Consider the following 14897-nt stretch of genomic DNA (forward strand, 5'->3'; position numbering starts at 1 on the left):
AATACTTAAGTGTAGACCTTTTATTAGCATTTGAGGGGGGTCACCAAGTGTTACACTGTACAGCGTGGTACCCTGGGACAGCCTTGTCTGCACCCCTCCATCACATCGGGAGCGCCATAACCTCACCAGTGCCATTCATAGACACTGGTGTGAGATGCTCGTGGCTGTTGGAGTTGGACAGGACAAGGGGAATGGCTTTAAACTGCTGGAGGGGAGATTGAGCTGAGCTGTTAGGCAGAAGTTCTTCCCTGTGAGGGTGCTGAGGTGCTGGCACAGGGTGCCTGGAGAAGCTGTGGCTGCCCCATCCCTGGCAGTGTTCAAGGCCAGGTTGGACACAGGGGCTTGGAGCAGCCTGCTCTAGTGGAAGGTGTCCCTGCCTGTGGCAGGGGGTTAGAACTGGATGATCTTAAGGTCCCTTCCAGCCCAAACCATTCTATGATTCCTAGTGCCCTATTCCAGAGGCAGTAACAAAGCAGCGCAGATTGGAGCAGCCTTGTTTTAATTTGTCCTTATTTTGTTTATAACTTTATTTCAAAGGTGAATACTTTGTCAGTTTCTTGCACAAGAAACAAGAACCAAATATCACATATTTGCAGATAGAAATCTGGGACCCTTGTATTTCTAGTGATGCAAACACTTGCTGGTATTTCTTATACTACACATCTTTCGCAGCTCTTACAGTGATTCCCAGTGATGCTTGCTTCCATTTCTACCCCAATAGGTACCTTTAATTCTATGCTCTTAAAAATCCTGCACCAAATCCTGGACTTTATGCCAACGTAATTTAGGGAAAACCTCACATTTCAAGAGAGAAAGATAAGGTTATCTCTGGGAAGATGTGGAATTCTTTGTTGTGGGGTTGAGGGGCGCGTGTGTTGTTTTTTAATGGCAGCTGTTTGAAAGTGATGAAAGATCAGGAATGTTAACATTTCCTCGCTGGGGGAGCCGAGTGCAGGTGAGATGGTCAAAGGTGCATGATAAATGTAATTTATCACGTGGCTATCACTGCCATGTATCTGGTGTATTTATGCAGAACTTAACTGCCAGGCTGTGATTTGCAGCAACACGTTTGCTTCCTTGAAAGCTGACTTCATTGCTCCTTTGTGGTGCTGTTTATTTCTAAAGAGGTCTGTTTTCCTAGTAAATCTAGACACCCTCAAATTGTTTCTCCTGACTTTACAAAGGAAGGACTAGCAGGGAAATAATGAGAATCACTTAAAGCCTTATACTAAAAGGCAGGAGAAAGAGGCAGAACTTGGCAGCATGTCCTGTTCTGTGCTGGATCCTCCTCCTACACAGGATCCATGTACAGGAGAGCTTCAGGCTGTGCCACGCTGCTGTTGAGCCTGTGCACAGGCATCTTTAGGAAGTAACAGAGCTGTTTGTTTTGGCGTGTGAGAGGCACAACATGTGCATGCTTTCAGTTACTCTTGTGTTGCTGGGCTCTCCCCAGCCTGATGCAGCAGCTCGCTTGTTAGAGATGTTTGCTGTCATTTTAAACTTGTTATTTCTAGTTAGCAGAAAAACTGCATCTGCGGTAAGCGTTGCCAAGTGCCATAGTTTTGCCTTAGACATGTTGCACTTCTTCTTCTGACCTTCCTGTGCTGATGCACCAAAGGCTTGATCCCAGGCAGCGAGTGGTATCGGTGTCTTAGAGCGGAGCAATTCAGTGCCACGGTGTCCATACAAACCACCCAGTTAGATGGAAGTGACAAGCAGGGGTCCTCAACATAATGTGCTTATCAGCTAAGGGGATTTAGTCTGAGTAGGTGGCAGTGGCATAGCAGATAAGAGCCCTGACACTAGAGCAGACATTACAGACCCATGGTGGCCTAGGAGCCGTAGGTATTACTGCACCAAAGAATGTTTATCTCAAGAGACTATTTAGTTTATCTCAGATGCTCCACTTCTGGTCTCCCTTTCCTGCAAGACATCTTGTACTGATTTTCATTCATTTTCAGAAATTTAAATAATTCCTGGGGCTATGAAATTTATAGACTTGGGTATCAGTTGTAATCATGTGGAGGCTGATTTTTAAATTGCCTTTACTTTGTAATTCAAATTGTGTTGTATGGTAGACATTAATTATGTCAGCCAACATCTATTTACAAATGGGGATTTAAAAACGGGCAGTTCTTATCAACGAGTGACATTTGGCAGATGGATGGTTTCAGTAACAACAAAAAAGAGAATAGGGGTGAAAAGGGGCTGCACCCAACCTGTCAATGGCTGGAGCCTCTCATACCTTCCCTGGTGTAGCACTTGTCTGCCAGGAGCAGGGAGAGCAAAGCAACAACTTAATAGTGTGCAAAATGAGCTTGGAGATCTTCGTGTCCCTTCCAGTTAAGCACTTTGAGCTTTAAAGCCCCTTGATGTGTGAGCAGGTCTGGGAGCCGCTGGCCTCTGTCCTGCAGCGGGAGCAGAGCAGGCTCCAGCTATAAACTCCCTCCAGGAAACTCAGCTTTTGGGATTTCACTTCTCAAATGAAAGACAGCAGAATTTGTGGTCTGTTGCAGAGGAAGCAGAGATATTCATGTCATTGACATATGAGAATTGGAAGCTGGGGGCCCAGGAGTGTGCTTTGTGGGGGTAAAAACTGTGAAAACCGAGGCAGGGGACAGTACTAGTAAGCAGCTGGTCTGAATTTAGGACAAAAGCCAATGGGCTATTTTTCTTTTCCCCTTTCCATCTTCACAAGAGGCAAAAAAATGGCAGTTTCAGCGCTGGAGCACCTAGGGACTGACCCTATGAATTCAGGCTACTTGTCCATACCCAGTTCTCTACCCTGTGCATGGCTTTTGGGGCACCAGGAGGAGATGGGACTGTGTGGCAGCCACAGCAGGAGCACCACGGGGGTCTCTGCAGCAGGGACTCCCACCCTCGGGCTGCACATGGGAGCCCCAGAGGAGCCTGGAAGAGGTGGTTGAGGAGGAATGTCTGCATGGCTCTGCAGGTTTGCAGTCCTTTGGCAACTACCTCCTAAAGACACTTGCACATAACGAATGGTCCGTGCAAAGAGTGTGTTTCCATCTTACCCAACAGGCTCACTTTTCTTATGGCATCTGTTGCTGGGGTTAGCTAAGATGAATTATGTACAGTGGTGGTGTTTTTCTCAACCTTGTCTGTATAATGAAAGGTGTTTCCCTGTGAGGCTCTCGGCTGTAATAACCTGTTGGGTGTCACACAGAAGTGTGCCTGCCTGCCTGTATCCATATGCACACAGCTTTTCTGTGCATGGCCAGCATACCCGGGGACATCTGCTTTTCTCCTGTGGAAGGCAGTGGCCAGGAACGCTCCGTCGAGGCGCAGAACCCCACTGCCAACTTCATTTCCCATTCCTGGTGGACACTGAGGATCGTCCTTTTGTTTTGCAGACAAACCATGCACACAGCCAACATCCCTTCCCTTTATGTGCTGAGCGGAGGAGTCTATCGCAGCCCCTGCTCCACAAGCCTTTTGTGCCATCCTTCAAAAGAAACAGCTATTGAAACCCATGACCATGAAGCTTTTGAGTTCCCCAGTGTTCTCCTCCTCGCCCTTGGTTTACATGACCGTGTAACCTTGAAGGCACACAATCAGGGCTGCGCCTGCCCGCACTGACAGCCGGGACCATTGTTTGCAGCCCAGAGACCTTGTGCAAAGCTTTAGTAGTGATACTTTCCCTTTTTTCCTTCTCAAGGCTGCTTGGCCGCTCACGCAGCATCCGACACAAGCGGTAGCATCTGCTTTTGTTTTCCAGTGGAAGCAGAAGTGCCGGGTGTTGTCTTGCTGTGGTGCTAATGCAGGAAACGCCGCAGTGGCAAAATAGAGGCAAACTGCATCAGTTTGGTTAAAATTTGTGACTAGAAAATTATAGAATCATAGAATGGTTAGGGTTGGAAAGGACCTTAAGATCATCTAGTTCCCCCAATGTCTTTATGTTTGAGAAGGCTTCATAATCACAAATTAGGGTGTAAATTTTGTAGAGCTGATCACTTTTCTACCTCCAAAGGCAATGGGAAAAATTAAATAGTAGGTAGCTTTTTCCTAAGGATTGTATCAGGGCAGTATTATAGAATCCCAGACCGGTTTGGCTTGAAGCGACCTTAAAGCTCATCCAGTTCCAACCCTCTGCCATGGGCAGGGACACCTTCCACTAGAGCAGGTCGCTCCAAGCCCCTGTGTCCATCCTGGCCTTGAGCACTGCCAAGGAAGGGGCAGCCACACCACCTTGAACACTTGTCAGTCAGAGGCCAGTTGATCTCCCTTAACAGTCATTTTCCATCACCAAAACAAGGAGAGGCAACAATTATTGCCCCTTCCAACTCTCCTTCACAAACAGAAAGTGCCACTGCCAGCTTAATAAACCAGTCCTTATGAATCAGGGCACTACATCTGTGTTATGGATGTGACTCGAAACCACTGTGAATATTTGTACCAGCTCCCCCATATAATCCTTTGTGTGTTCAATATCACACTGAATCTGCAGTGGGCAGCAAGGCTTTCACAGGGCTTCAGAATCTTTTCTTTCCCCTCATAATTGCTTCATAGTTAGAAATCTTGATTTTCTGTGTTAAGCTTGTGAAAAAGCACAAAAGAAAAGATAGACAATAAAAGCTTTGGGGATGTATCCAGTACATTTCCTGCAAGCATAACATCCTGTAAAAACCATGCAGGACCACAGTGAAGAGTTTTGGCCTGGTTATGTTAGATTTCCTGTAGAAAAGGTGGAAAATGCTGTCTGAGACAGCACGGTTGCTTGCAAGCAGGTGGATACAGCTGGACCAAGTCAAGTCTCTCAGCTCTAATCTACCTTGTCTGGATTAAAGAGGAGTAATTTGTTCAACATCTTTTAAGGGAGGAGAGCCAGTTGTGTGCTATCAAGTAAAACGGTGTGTGGTTGTTTCCTGACTACGAGCCATTAAAAGGCTGAGCGTAGGCTACCAAAGCCTTCCCCTCCTGACAGCAGCCAAGCTCGTACCAGTTTCCTAGAGACAAAAGGCTGGTGCTTTCCTCTTACTAAGTCAGGAGCTACCAAGATCTGGAAATGATTTTAAAATTCCTTCACATTATTCAAGGCAGAAGAATTACTAAAATTGTGCTTTAAGCAAAACAGCATTCTTGGGTTGCCAAGGCAGTAAACACCAGCTTTGGGAAATGCAGTAAGATTTCAACATCTGTTTTGGAGCTGATACTTTAACCATTCCATGTTTATTTTAATGCCTGGTTGGCCTCTTCCCAGTCATACATTTGCAGCACCAAAGCAAAGACAGAAGGAGCGAGTCCGTTCTTGAATTGATGCTATTATAGATCAGCTCCCCCATCCTTACTCCTTTGTTTTATTGATTAAGTAAATGAGTGTTTGTCCTGTCCAGAGCTTGAAAGCGATACGAGAGGTTTGCAGGACACTGGGTGCAGGGCAGGCACTGTGTGTTGTCTAAAGAACAATGAGAAGGATAAGAAGAGAGAATAAGTTGTTTGTCTCCAGTGTGTTTTCAGGAACACTACTGTGATTCAGCAGTCTCTGTAGATAACCTTGGACGTGTTTGCTTTGACTTGTGCAGACAGGCCCATGTTCATCTGCCCCCCGGGGCTGGTTGGGCTCCAGCTTGCCCTGCTCAGGAGCCTGGTGCTCCACCAACACACCCTGTGCTCCATCCTGCACCCTCTTGTAGCCAAGCTCCTTTTGTTCCCGGGAAGAACTTGCCTTTGGAAAGTTTATGGAGAGTTTCAATTGGATCATCCCAAACTATCATGTCTTATTTAAGGCAGACAGCTGAAATGACTCAGCTACTGCCCCGTGTGCCAACTGCACAATGTATAAGGCTCTTTGATGATGAAAGGTATTGCCTGCATGAAAGAGGCATATTTCAAATTGCTGCTTAAGAGAGTGGCACCCTCAGAACAAGACAGTCGAGCAGGATCCAAACATTACTCCTGCCCTTTAGTAGATGAGAAAATAGGTCTGCAGTCCTCAGGGTGCGTTACGTGAATGAAATGGTCTTCTCAGAATGATGCTATGGGCGTGATTTCTATTGGCACTGATGGCCCAGCAGCTGAATGTGCCAACTCTTCCTTGAGTAGGTGATGTACAGACTTGAACAGACTCTGCAGCCTTTCCAGGACATTGGAAATTTGGGGGACTCGCACTAGGGTCTGGAGCTTTTTGTCCCTGGGTCACTGATCCCAGTGCAAGCCCAGGATGACAGGACAAGAAGCTGTTGCTACCTGATTGCTCTGCCGTCCTCTCCATATGTTAACCAGTGGTCAGAGCTCACACCCTGTAAGGGCTTACACCCTAAAAACCACCTTGCAGTTCCCTCCTCTTAGGTGCTCTTCTTAGCAGAGAGGCCGAAGACTCAATGGGCTCAGGCGCTGAGAGTGCTCCCTTGCCTGAGATTTGGATCATCCAGCAAAGGAGGTCATCATAAATTGCTTTAAAAGGAATAAAATGTGAAAATTAATCAAATTTTAGAGGTGCCACATGGTCTTATTGACACCGTGAGGAGCATAACTTCAGAGAGGGATGCTTCTTGCTCTTCTAATTGTCAAAATCAGACTGTCAGCTCCTGCGGTTTGCAAGCCCAGAATCACTAGTTGCTTTTGGAAGTCTCATCTCATAATTATTTCCAAGTCCTACCCAAATTTATTGAGCCTTAAATCATCTTGCCAAGCAATTTCCAAATGACTCTGGAATTTAGTGTCTTGTTTGTTTTAGGAAAAGTGCAATTTATAAACCTTTAGTATTTCACTAGATAAAAATACATCTGCAGAAAGAACGAACCATTTTCTACCTGCTTGACATTTTGGCTTTATCTTAGATATTAAAATAAAAATCTCAGCTTGTTCTTGTTTATTAAAAAGAAGCTCTATTACTATTTAAATACTTCTAAAAGAATTTAAGAAAAGAAATAATAGCTTAACCTTAAAATTCATGATGAACAGTAAAACCTGTTATTTATCTTTAACTCTGTGGATGTCGTAGGGCCTACCTGGTTCTCTGCAACCCTGTAACTTCTGAGATGATTTAAGCTAGTACAAAGTGATTAAACAATAGGAACTCAACAAGGAAACATTTGTACCTGTTTTGCACACAAAAGTGAAAGAATACTGGAGACCTGGGTCCTGTTTGCTTAATTAGAATTTGTTTCTCTCCCAAATCAAACAGGACTTGGCTGCCAAGTTACCAGGATTTGTAAGTGTCTGCTCGTGGCTGTCCCAGGTTCTCACACATGGAGAAGTAAAGAGTTTGGAAGTGCTCATAAATGGGCTAAACTTTCAGCTATTAAAAATCTGGCCAAAAAGGCCAAAGAGTTTGGGATATCCGTGAGCCAGGTACTTGTTTTTTTGCAATTCATCAACACAAACCTTGACCAGGAGCAGGGTGAGTGGATGTTGTACCAATCTTAATCCAGGTGGATTCTTTATGTTTGACTGCCTTTGCTCCAAACTAATCCACTCTGGATGGGCTCCATTTTAGTCCTCACCAGTTTAGCAATAAAGGTCTTGGCATCTAGGTATTGGTTGTTGAGTAAGTAACTTGAACTCAGTCTGGGCATCAAGGGCAGATTGGACAGGGCTTGGAGCAACCTGCTCTAGTGGAAGGTGTCCCTGCCCATGGCAGGGGGTTGGAACTGAGTGAGTTTAAAGTTCCTTTCCAACCCAAACCAGGCTGGGATTCTGTGATTTCTATCAGTCTGCCTGCACTCAGCTTTTCCATGTGCAGCACAGGAGCTGAGAGAGGCCAAGAGCTGCATCATCCCTGGGTGCTGACTGTCTCTCGCTCTGCTCTGATGGCCAGCTTTGCTTTTGCAGCCTCCGTGCCAGCTCCAGTTGTTATGGCTGTGAATGACCTCGTCTGGTGCTCGCTTCATTATAAACTCTGTACAGGAAAATGAGATTTGCATTGATTAGACTGAGTTCCCAAACTGTTGGGAACTGCACGGAAGCAGCAGAGCAGACTGTGCTATGTTGAACCAGGTTTGTCTCCAGAGTTAGTCTCGCTGTAAGATTGCTTAAAAACACTGCTGACTTAATTATGACACAGTTAACATTCATCTAGTAATTAACGAGTGTTACAGTGTCTGCTCTGGGTTTGACAGGATTCCTACTGTGAGCTCGTTTGATGCTGAATTGTACTGTACCATGTGCTGTGCTTTGCAAGTCATCAGTCTTACGTGACACTTAAAGATCTCTGACAAGCTGACAGTCTCAGCCGGGCCAGGGGAAATTGCAGGATGGCCAAGGCACATGGGAACTAACAGAAAGATCGGGTCAGTTAAAATCCTTATAATGGGCTATTAAATTGTTTTACTGTTGAGTTTCTCTGTAAAATATCAATTATCTCAATGGTTGTAATGTAATCAAAGTAATTAAATTCCAAAGGCTTGCATGTAAAAACCAGAGCTTTGTAAATGGGAATCCAGCCCCAAGTAGTTTAGTTGGTCTGTGTTTAGAAGTTTCTCCAGCTGACTTCTTTTTGCATTTTAATGGTGTTATAGTTAGAGAACTGTTAAAGGGGTTTGTGTGTTTGAGGTTTAGGGTGTGTTTTGAGCTTGGCTGCACACAACATTTGAACAATTGAATAAGCAAAGCCCACGTTACAGCTGAAACACAGGGACGCGGCACATGCCAGATGAAAAGCCGGCTTGTCCATAGCCGTGGGAAGTAGGGACAGCCTCTGGATCCTGGCCCTGGCTCCTCAGCTGGTGGTAATTGTAGGTTACCTTGCCCTAAGTTCTGAAAAGTGACAAGCTAATGTCTCTAAAGCACTTCAGATGTGAAACTAGAAGTAGTATGATCTTAAGTTTGTCACATTCGGGATCTTTCCTGCAGTACCGTGTGTTAGAAGACAAGGAAAAAGCTATAGAATGATATACGACAAGAGCATTTTCCCTGTTGTTTCTCCCAGGATAAGGAGTGCTGCTCCTTTATTGAGGTTTAGTTCAGTTTATTTCAGAAGAGCTACTCCCTCAGGTTTCCATAGAACTGAGTCAAATGCTATTTTTTTAGGGCCAAAAGTACTTCTGTTGCCATGATTTTGTGATATCAGTGGTAATTTTGGGGTGCACCATTGTGAACCTTCTTAAAAGGTTCCAGTTCAGAGAAGGGACTAAACATCCACAGGCTGAAAGTCAACTTCAGTAGGATCGAAGGGCAGGATTTGGAAGTGGTTTGGGCTGTAGTCCAGGAAATCACCTGGATTTCATAGTAGGCAATGTTGTTCTGAAAGCTACATGCCCAGTGTATAAGGGTATATCTCCATGCTTCATGTAATCAACTCACCTGGTGGAGTATTTGTTAAAAAGATGGGTCTTCTATACCACTACTGGATCTTACAAGCAACTGGAAAACCTGCATTAAGTGTAACAGACCATTCCTTCACTGGTTGATAAGTTAGAGCAAAAAACAAAGGCTCTTTTGCAAGCTTAGATTATTGCAATTTGCATGACACCACCAGTGTGAGGTGTGCTACTGAAGACAAGAACTAGACATGCCCCAAGGAATGTACAGCCAGAGAGATGTGAGCCAAGAAGCAGTTCAAAGGAGACAGGGACTTGGTCTTTGTTAGAGCCCGAGCTGTTGCTGGGAAAGAAGTGAGCATTTGGGGAAGAACTTAAATACATTAACCTGAGTGCAAATAAGTATTGCTGTTTCTGTTTCTCTCAAGTCGTTAAGAGAATGATTGAGAAGTAGTTTCCATAGAGAATGAGCTCATGGAGACAGGGAGATGCAAAGAAAGTGTTAATGCTGGAGCAGAGTGTTTGAGAGCTGGGGAAACAAAAGGAAAATCCAGGAATGCTCATAATGTGCAAGGCTGTTGCCTTGGGGGATTTTTTTGTGTCTTCAGACAAAATTAGTGCAAAGAGTTTAGTCTGAGGGCCTCCTTGAACTCAACGTATAAGCTGCTTCTGCCTTGATAAGCCCTGTACCATGTCCCAAGGATAACTGGGAAACATGTGGTGCTTCCATAGCTTGCTCTTAAATGTAAAAGTAGCTAATTGGTGTGAGTAGGGTTACTTGAGCAAACTACTTAGAGGTTGCTACAATGGGTTTGAAGGGATAAAGTTCATCATCTTTGTCACCTCATTAGCAGCTCCTGCCCCTGAGCAGTGCCCTCACTATAGGCACACACAAAGCTAAGCCTTGCTCTGGGCTACCTGGTGCTGGTATTTCCCCAGTTCTCAGGAGAAAGCAGCGCATCCTCCTTTTCTGCTCTCATGGAGCAGGGCTGCCTGGTTCTGGTCAATGTGACATTGCTCTGCCTACTGGCTTTTTAATTCTCTGGATACAGCAACTTGGGAACCCGGGAGGAGAAGCTAGAGGCTCCTGGGAAAACAATCCTTTGCCCAACTTTGCTTCATTTCAGTCAGTCTTCCCTCAGGCAGAAACTGAATGGGTGCAGAAACCAATTAGCAATGGTTCGTTAGGAGGAAGTGACTTGTTGAAATGCTTTTCAAATTCAGTGCTCTGAAAACAGCAGAGCCACCTCGTGCAACCCTATGTAAATGCTGTTAAGAACAGAGTACATCTTACCTGGCAGAGCAAGCCTTGTCTTCTGCACAGGTTCATAGTGCTGCTCTTCTGGATGGGCTGAGCTCTTTCTCTTGCAGTGTCCCTCTAACACACCCTTCCTTCTCTCTCCCGCTGCAGGTGCATTGCTGTTGGGAGGAATCCTTTACTCCTGGCAGTTCCCTCACTTCAACGCCCTGAGCTGGGGTCTGAGGGAGGATTACTCCCGAGGAGGATACTGTATGATGTCCGTCACGCACCCAGGGCTGTGCAGGCGGGTGGCTCTGCGCCACTGCTTGGCCTTAATCGGACTCTCAGTGGTGGCTCCTGTTCTCGACATCACCACTTGGACTTTCCCCATCATTTCGCTCCCTATCAACCTCTACATCTCCTACCTCGGCTTCCGGTTCTACAGGGATGCAGACCGCAGCAGCTCCAGGAAGCTCTTCTTCTGCAGCCTGTGGCATTTGCCAATGCTGCTGCTCGTCATGTTCTCGTGTAAGAAATCGTTCCTAGAGAAGGAAGACAAAGGCGATCTGCTCGGTGAAAGCCATGGGAGGGCTATGGAAATCAGATTGCCTTAAATGTCGATTACTTGTCGTCCTTGTGACACATCAGGTAGTGTATTCTAGTGATTGCAAGGGGGAAACCTGTGGGGATCTGCTTGAAGAAGACTCATTTGTGCCTAGCGACCACTTCATGCGATAACTTTCTATTTTCTTCTGAAAGGGAATAGACAGGAGAGCTTAAAGCATTCACGGGCCTCAGGCCCGTTCACTCATCACGGGTTATGATTTAGCCGATGTCAGAAGCACATCACTTTGGGATGGCCTTCCAAAGCCTCCATGAGTCGTGGTCTCTCATCTCGTGGGTAGGTTTTCACTTAGCAAGTCTCAATGCGCACACTCGCTAACTGCCAGCACTGGTAGCCTTGGCGAAGCCGTCAGGCAGCGACACATGAATGATTGATCACCCCTGCTCCCCGAGCATCCTTTCCAAATCCAGCTTTGAGGCACGTGGTGGATTGGGTGAACTCTTCTTGTCTCAATCTGTGCCATCCCCACTCTGATAATACACAGAAGCCTTCAGTTCCTGAGGCTTTTCGGTTACTTTTCCCAAGGTTCCCATTCACCCCAGTAGATTTGTAGCTTTCATACAGCTGGCACAATGCTAGTGGAGTAAAGAAAACACCCAGCACACCACACATCAGCATTTAACCAGCCTCCAGATGAACTGCTCTTCTCTAGTGTATTCCTTGAACACACTCTGAACCCTTCTGCTTTACCTCCATCACAGGGAATTTAAGACTCCCATGTGGTTTTATGCCGTGAGAGTTTGATGCCTGTGTGTCAGATCTTTAGCTGGTAAAAATGCCCATTACTGCTTATGTCAGTGAAGCTCTGAAAAAGTGTAGGAGGTGAGAACCAGATCTCAGAGTCTGGTAGTTTGGAGGCTTTTCTATGCTGATGTGTCCTGTGCCAGCCCATTCAGTCTTGGTGTCCTCAGATGAGCTCTGGACCTGCATCAAGAGTTTGAATTGTATTTAGTAGCCCACTGTGGTGGCTTGGGGAGACGGCTTCACTTTGAGGGTATGTCATTGGTAAGAAAACACATTTTACAGGAAAAAACCTGGGGTTTTTTTTATCTAATATTAAAATGTTCAAATTGCTGATGCAGCCAGTGTCTCTCAAAAACAATTACCATGGGTGGTCTCACTAAGAATTGCATTATCTTTGTTAACTGATACACTGAAGAACATTTCTAGCCACAGCCTAACGTGCTTGTGATCCCAGCACGGGGCTGTGGCTCGACCACAGCCTACCTGGGGCTGGCTGTGCCCCGCTGGGATGCTTCCAAGTGCAGCAGCACCCAGGGTAGACAAAGACTGTGTTATTGTGTTATTGTGGTAGTTAGTGCCTGTTACGACTTGATGTGTTTTCACGCCAAGATTTCTTTCCCATGCGGAGAGGGACTGGGCAGCATGGCCACGCATCAGTCCAAAGGTACAGCAACAGGAGACACTGTCTCTCATCTGATCCCAAATAAAACCCTTCAGGAGGCATCACAGATCTTGGCACCACGTGCGTATCACACCAACATAAGACCTTCACTGCCTGCATTCATGGTGCACCACACCAGCGCCTGCTCTCGATTACGCTGGTGTGCATCAGGAGCGACACGGTTAACCTCTGCTGAGCTGGTGGAGGTGCTCCAAGAGCAGAGCCACCTCTTTGACATGGCTCTTAAATCAGCTGCAAGGTTTCCTGCCTCTCTCAAGTGATTGCAGATGACAGGATTGAGTTCCCTCTTACTGTGTGTCTGTTGTACTCGAGTTACTGTGGGCAGCACTTGGTAGAAATGTATGGAAACTGTGCAGCTCCTGAATTTGTTTTAAAAATGCATCCAGTCTTCTCTGCAATAAAGTACATACTGTACAAAACAAGCGAGATGAATGCTCCAAATCTGTTCTAAACAATTCACTTACTGAAACTCTGGTTAATTGCAAAGGTATGTGATAGTTTCGTGGCATTTCTTGCAGCAACAATATTCTTGGTCATTGCAAGAGCAAGGAGAGCTTGTGAAATCCTGGTTTCTTGTGCAAAAAGCACACTGAAACCAGATTGCATGTGAGTGGAAAGGGTTTGTGCAAAACCAAAGAATTTGGTCAAACTTGAGCTGGGAGAGGAACCTGAAAAGAGCCAATGGCTCACAAATCCCACAGCTTTTGCTCCCAGAGGCAGCGAGTAGTGCTGAGGCAGGAGGGTTGTGGTTTTCTCCTAAGTCATTACAGAGCCAGGCTTCGGAATGGCCTGTCAGTGCTGTCCTGACAAACTCTGCTCTGATGAGAGGTCCCAAAGACATGCCTGTGGTTCTGTTTTGAAGAGCAGTCATCTTCCTTTCTTGGACCTAAATGTGTGACAGTCGCGAGGTTCAGGGCTAGACAGGAGCTTTATAATCATCACTGAGTGTCTGCACAGTGCAGGTCACCGGGTTGCACCATCTCCACACCCAGTTAGTTTGGCAGGAGAGAAAGCCTGGCTTTAGGATGAATGGATGTGGGATTTAAAGGTAAGAAATACCTTATTTTGTTAAAAAGAAGCTTTTTTTCACCTAGGTGTTCTCTGCTTTGCTACCAAATGTGTCAGGTATGGATGAAAGCATCTACTATCATTTTACCACCGTTAGGAATTGTTGCTGGTGCATGTGCTTTGAAAATAAGAACGTTGCCAAACTGAGATCTGGGTTGCAGACAGATAGTACAGTGGGTGCTTTCAGGTGTCCTTTTCAGTATTGCTGGTGCCAGTGTGGAAACAAAACAAATACTGAACCTCCTGCCCTCATCGAGGGGTGTTTGTGGTCCCTGTGGCCCTACATGGGAGGATTAATATCAGCTATCCCCATCCAGTACTACTGCTGCCCAAATCCTGCAGGTGAGGTGCACTGAAGTGTCTTGATGTGGTCGCTTTGCACAACTGGGAGTGAAACTTGGGCAAGCATCAGGCTTTGCAGGGCTCCTTGACTCTGAAACAGCACTTCCTGTGTAGAATGGCAATGTTTTGTTTCCTGACTCCATTTGGAGAGCTTGAATATAGGTTGTTCATTGTCCCATTATCCTGGTTACTCAGGATCTCCCCATGAACTGGGAATATACCTGCTATTTATGTGGTAGTGAGAAAAGCCAGCAGCAATGTGCAATGAAACTCCTACCCCTGGGTGTGCTGGTAGGTGAGATGGTCCCATCCATGCTCTGCACCAACAGAAGCCTGTACTGAAGCTCACAGAGGAATCTGAGCAGTGACTCAAGAGGATGAAGCTGGGTTTCATTCTATTTGACTTCAACCCTTTTGTGTGGTTTTGTGGATAAAACAGTAGCCCTGAGGCTCAGGGGATGTTCATTCTTTCCAGATCCCTGCTGAAGAAATGTACTCCATCTGTAGAATAGGGATGATGATGTTTCACCTTGCTGGACAAGTAAGCAGCCTATGTTTTTGTCAGTCCCATACCCCTTTTTCTGTGTGGTTCTGTAAAGAGAGTGCTAAGTGATGGTTTGAGGAGCACCGCAGCTTGATTAGCAACCTGCTCTAGTGGAAGGTGTCCCTGCCCATGGCAGGGGATTGGAACTGGATGAGCTTCAAAATCCCTTCCAACCCAAACCAGTCTGTGATTATGATTCCTTCCACATCTCTGCTCTGCCCATCAGTAAATCACTTAATCTCAGCACAACACTTGCATTGCAGGACAGTGCGAGGAGCTGAACCATGAGATGGTGAGTTGCCCCAAGCTTTTCCAGGAGCCCCAAGTCCTGTGGGAAGCACTGTAGCAGCATCCCAGCGAGCTGGGCAGTTGGTGGGGCTCTGCGCTTTGTTCAGCATGAATGAGGAAACCCAATCCCTGCGCACACAGCT

The 14897-nt window shown here is 46.0% G+C and overlaps 1 protein-coding gene across 1 annotated transcript in view; it reads left to right on the plus strand.

The window, feature by feature from the left end:
* Positions 1 to 11313, plus strand: part of LOC104402801 (protoheme IX farnesyltransferase, mitochondrial) — a gene marked incomplete at its 5' end in the record, with an annotated part of 100635 nt that extends 89322 nt beyond the window's left edge. The window contains one exon of the mRNA XM_010010775.1: positions 10633 to 11313. Within this exon, the coding sequence (XP_010009077.1) occupies positions 10633 to 11075 (443 nt within the window). The remainder of the gene's footprint in view (positions 1 to 10632) is intronic.
* Positions 11314 to 14897: the final 3584 nt, after the last annotated feature.

Source organism: Nestor notabilis, unplaced genomic scaffold, assembly GCF_000696875.1.
Source record: "Nestor notabilis isolate BGI_N333 unplaced genomic scaffold, ASM69687v1 scaffold9873, whole genome shotgun sequence".
NCBI classification, from domain to species: Eukaryota; Metazoa; Chordata; class Aves; order Psittaciformes; family Psittacidae; genus Nestor; species Nestor notabilis.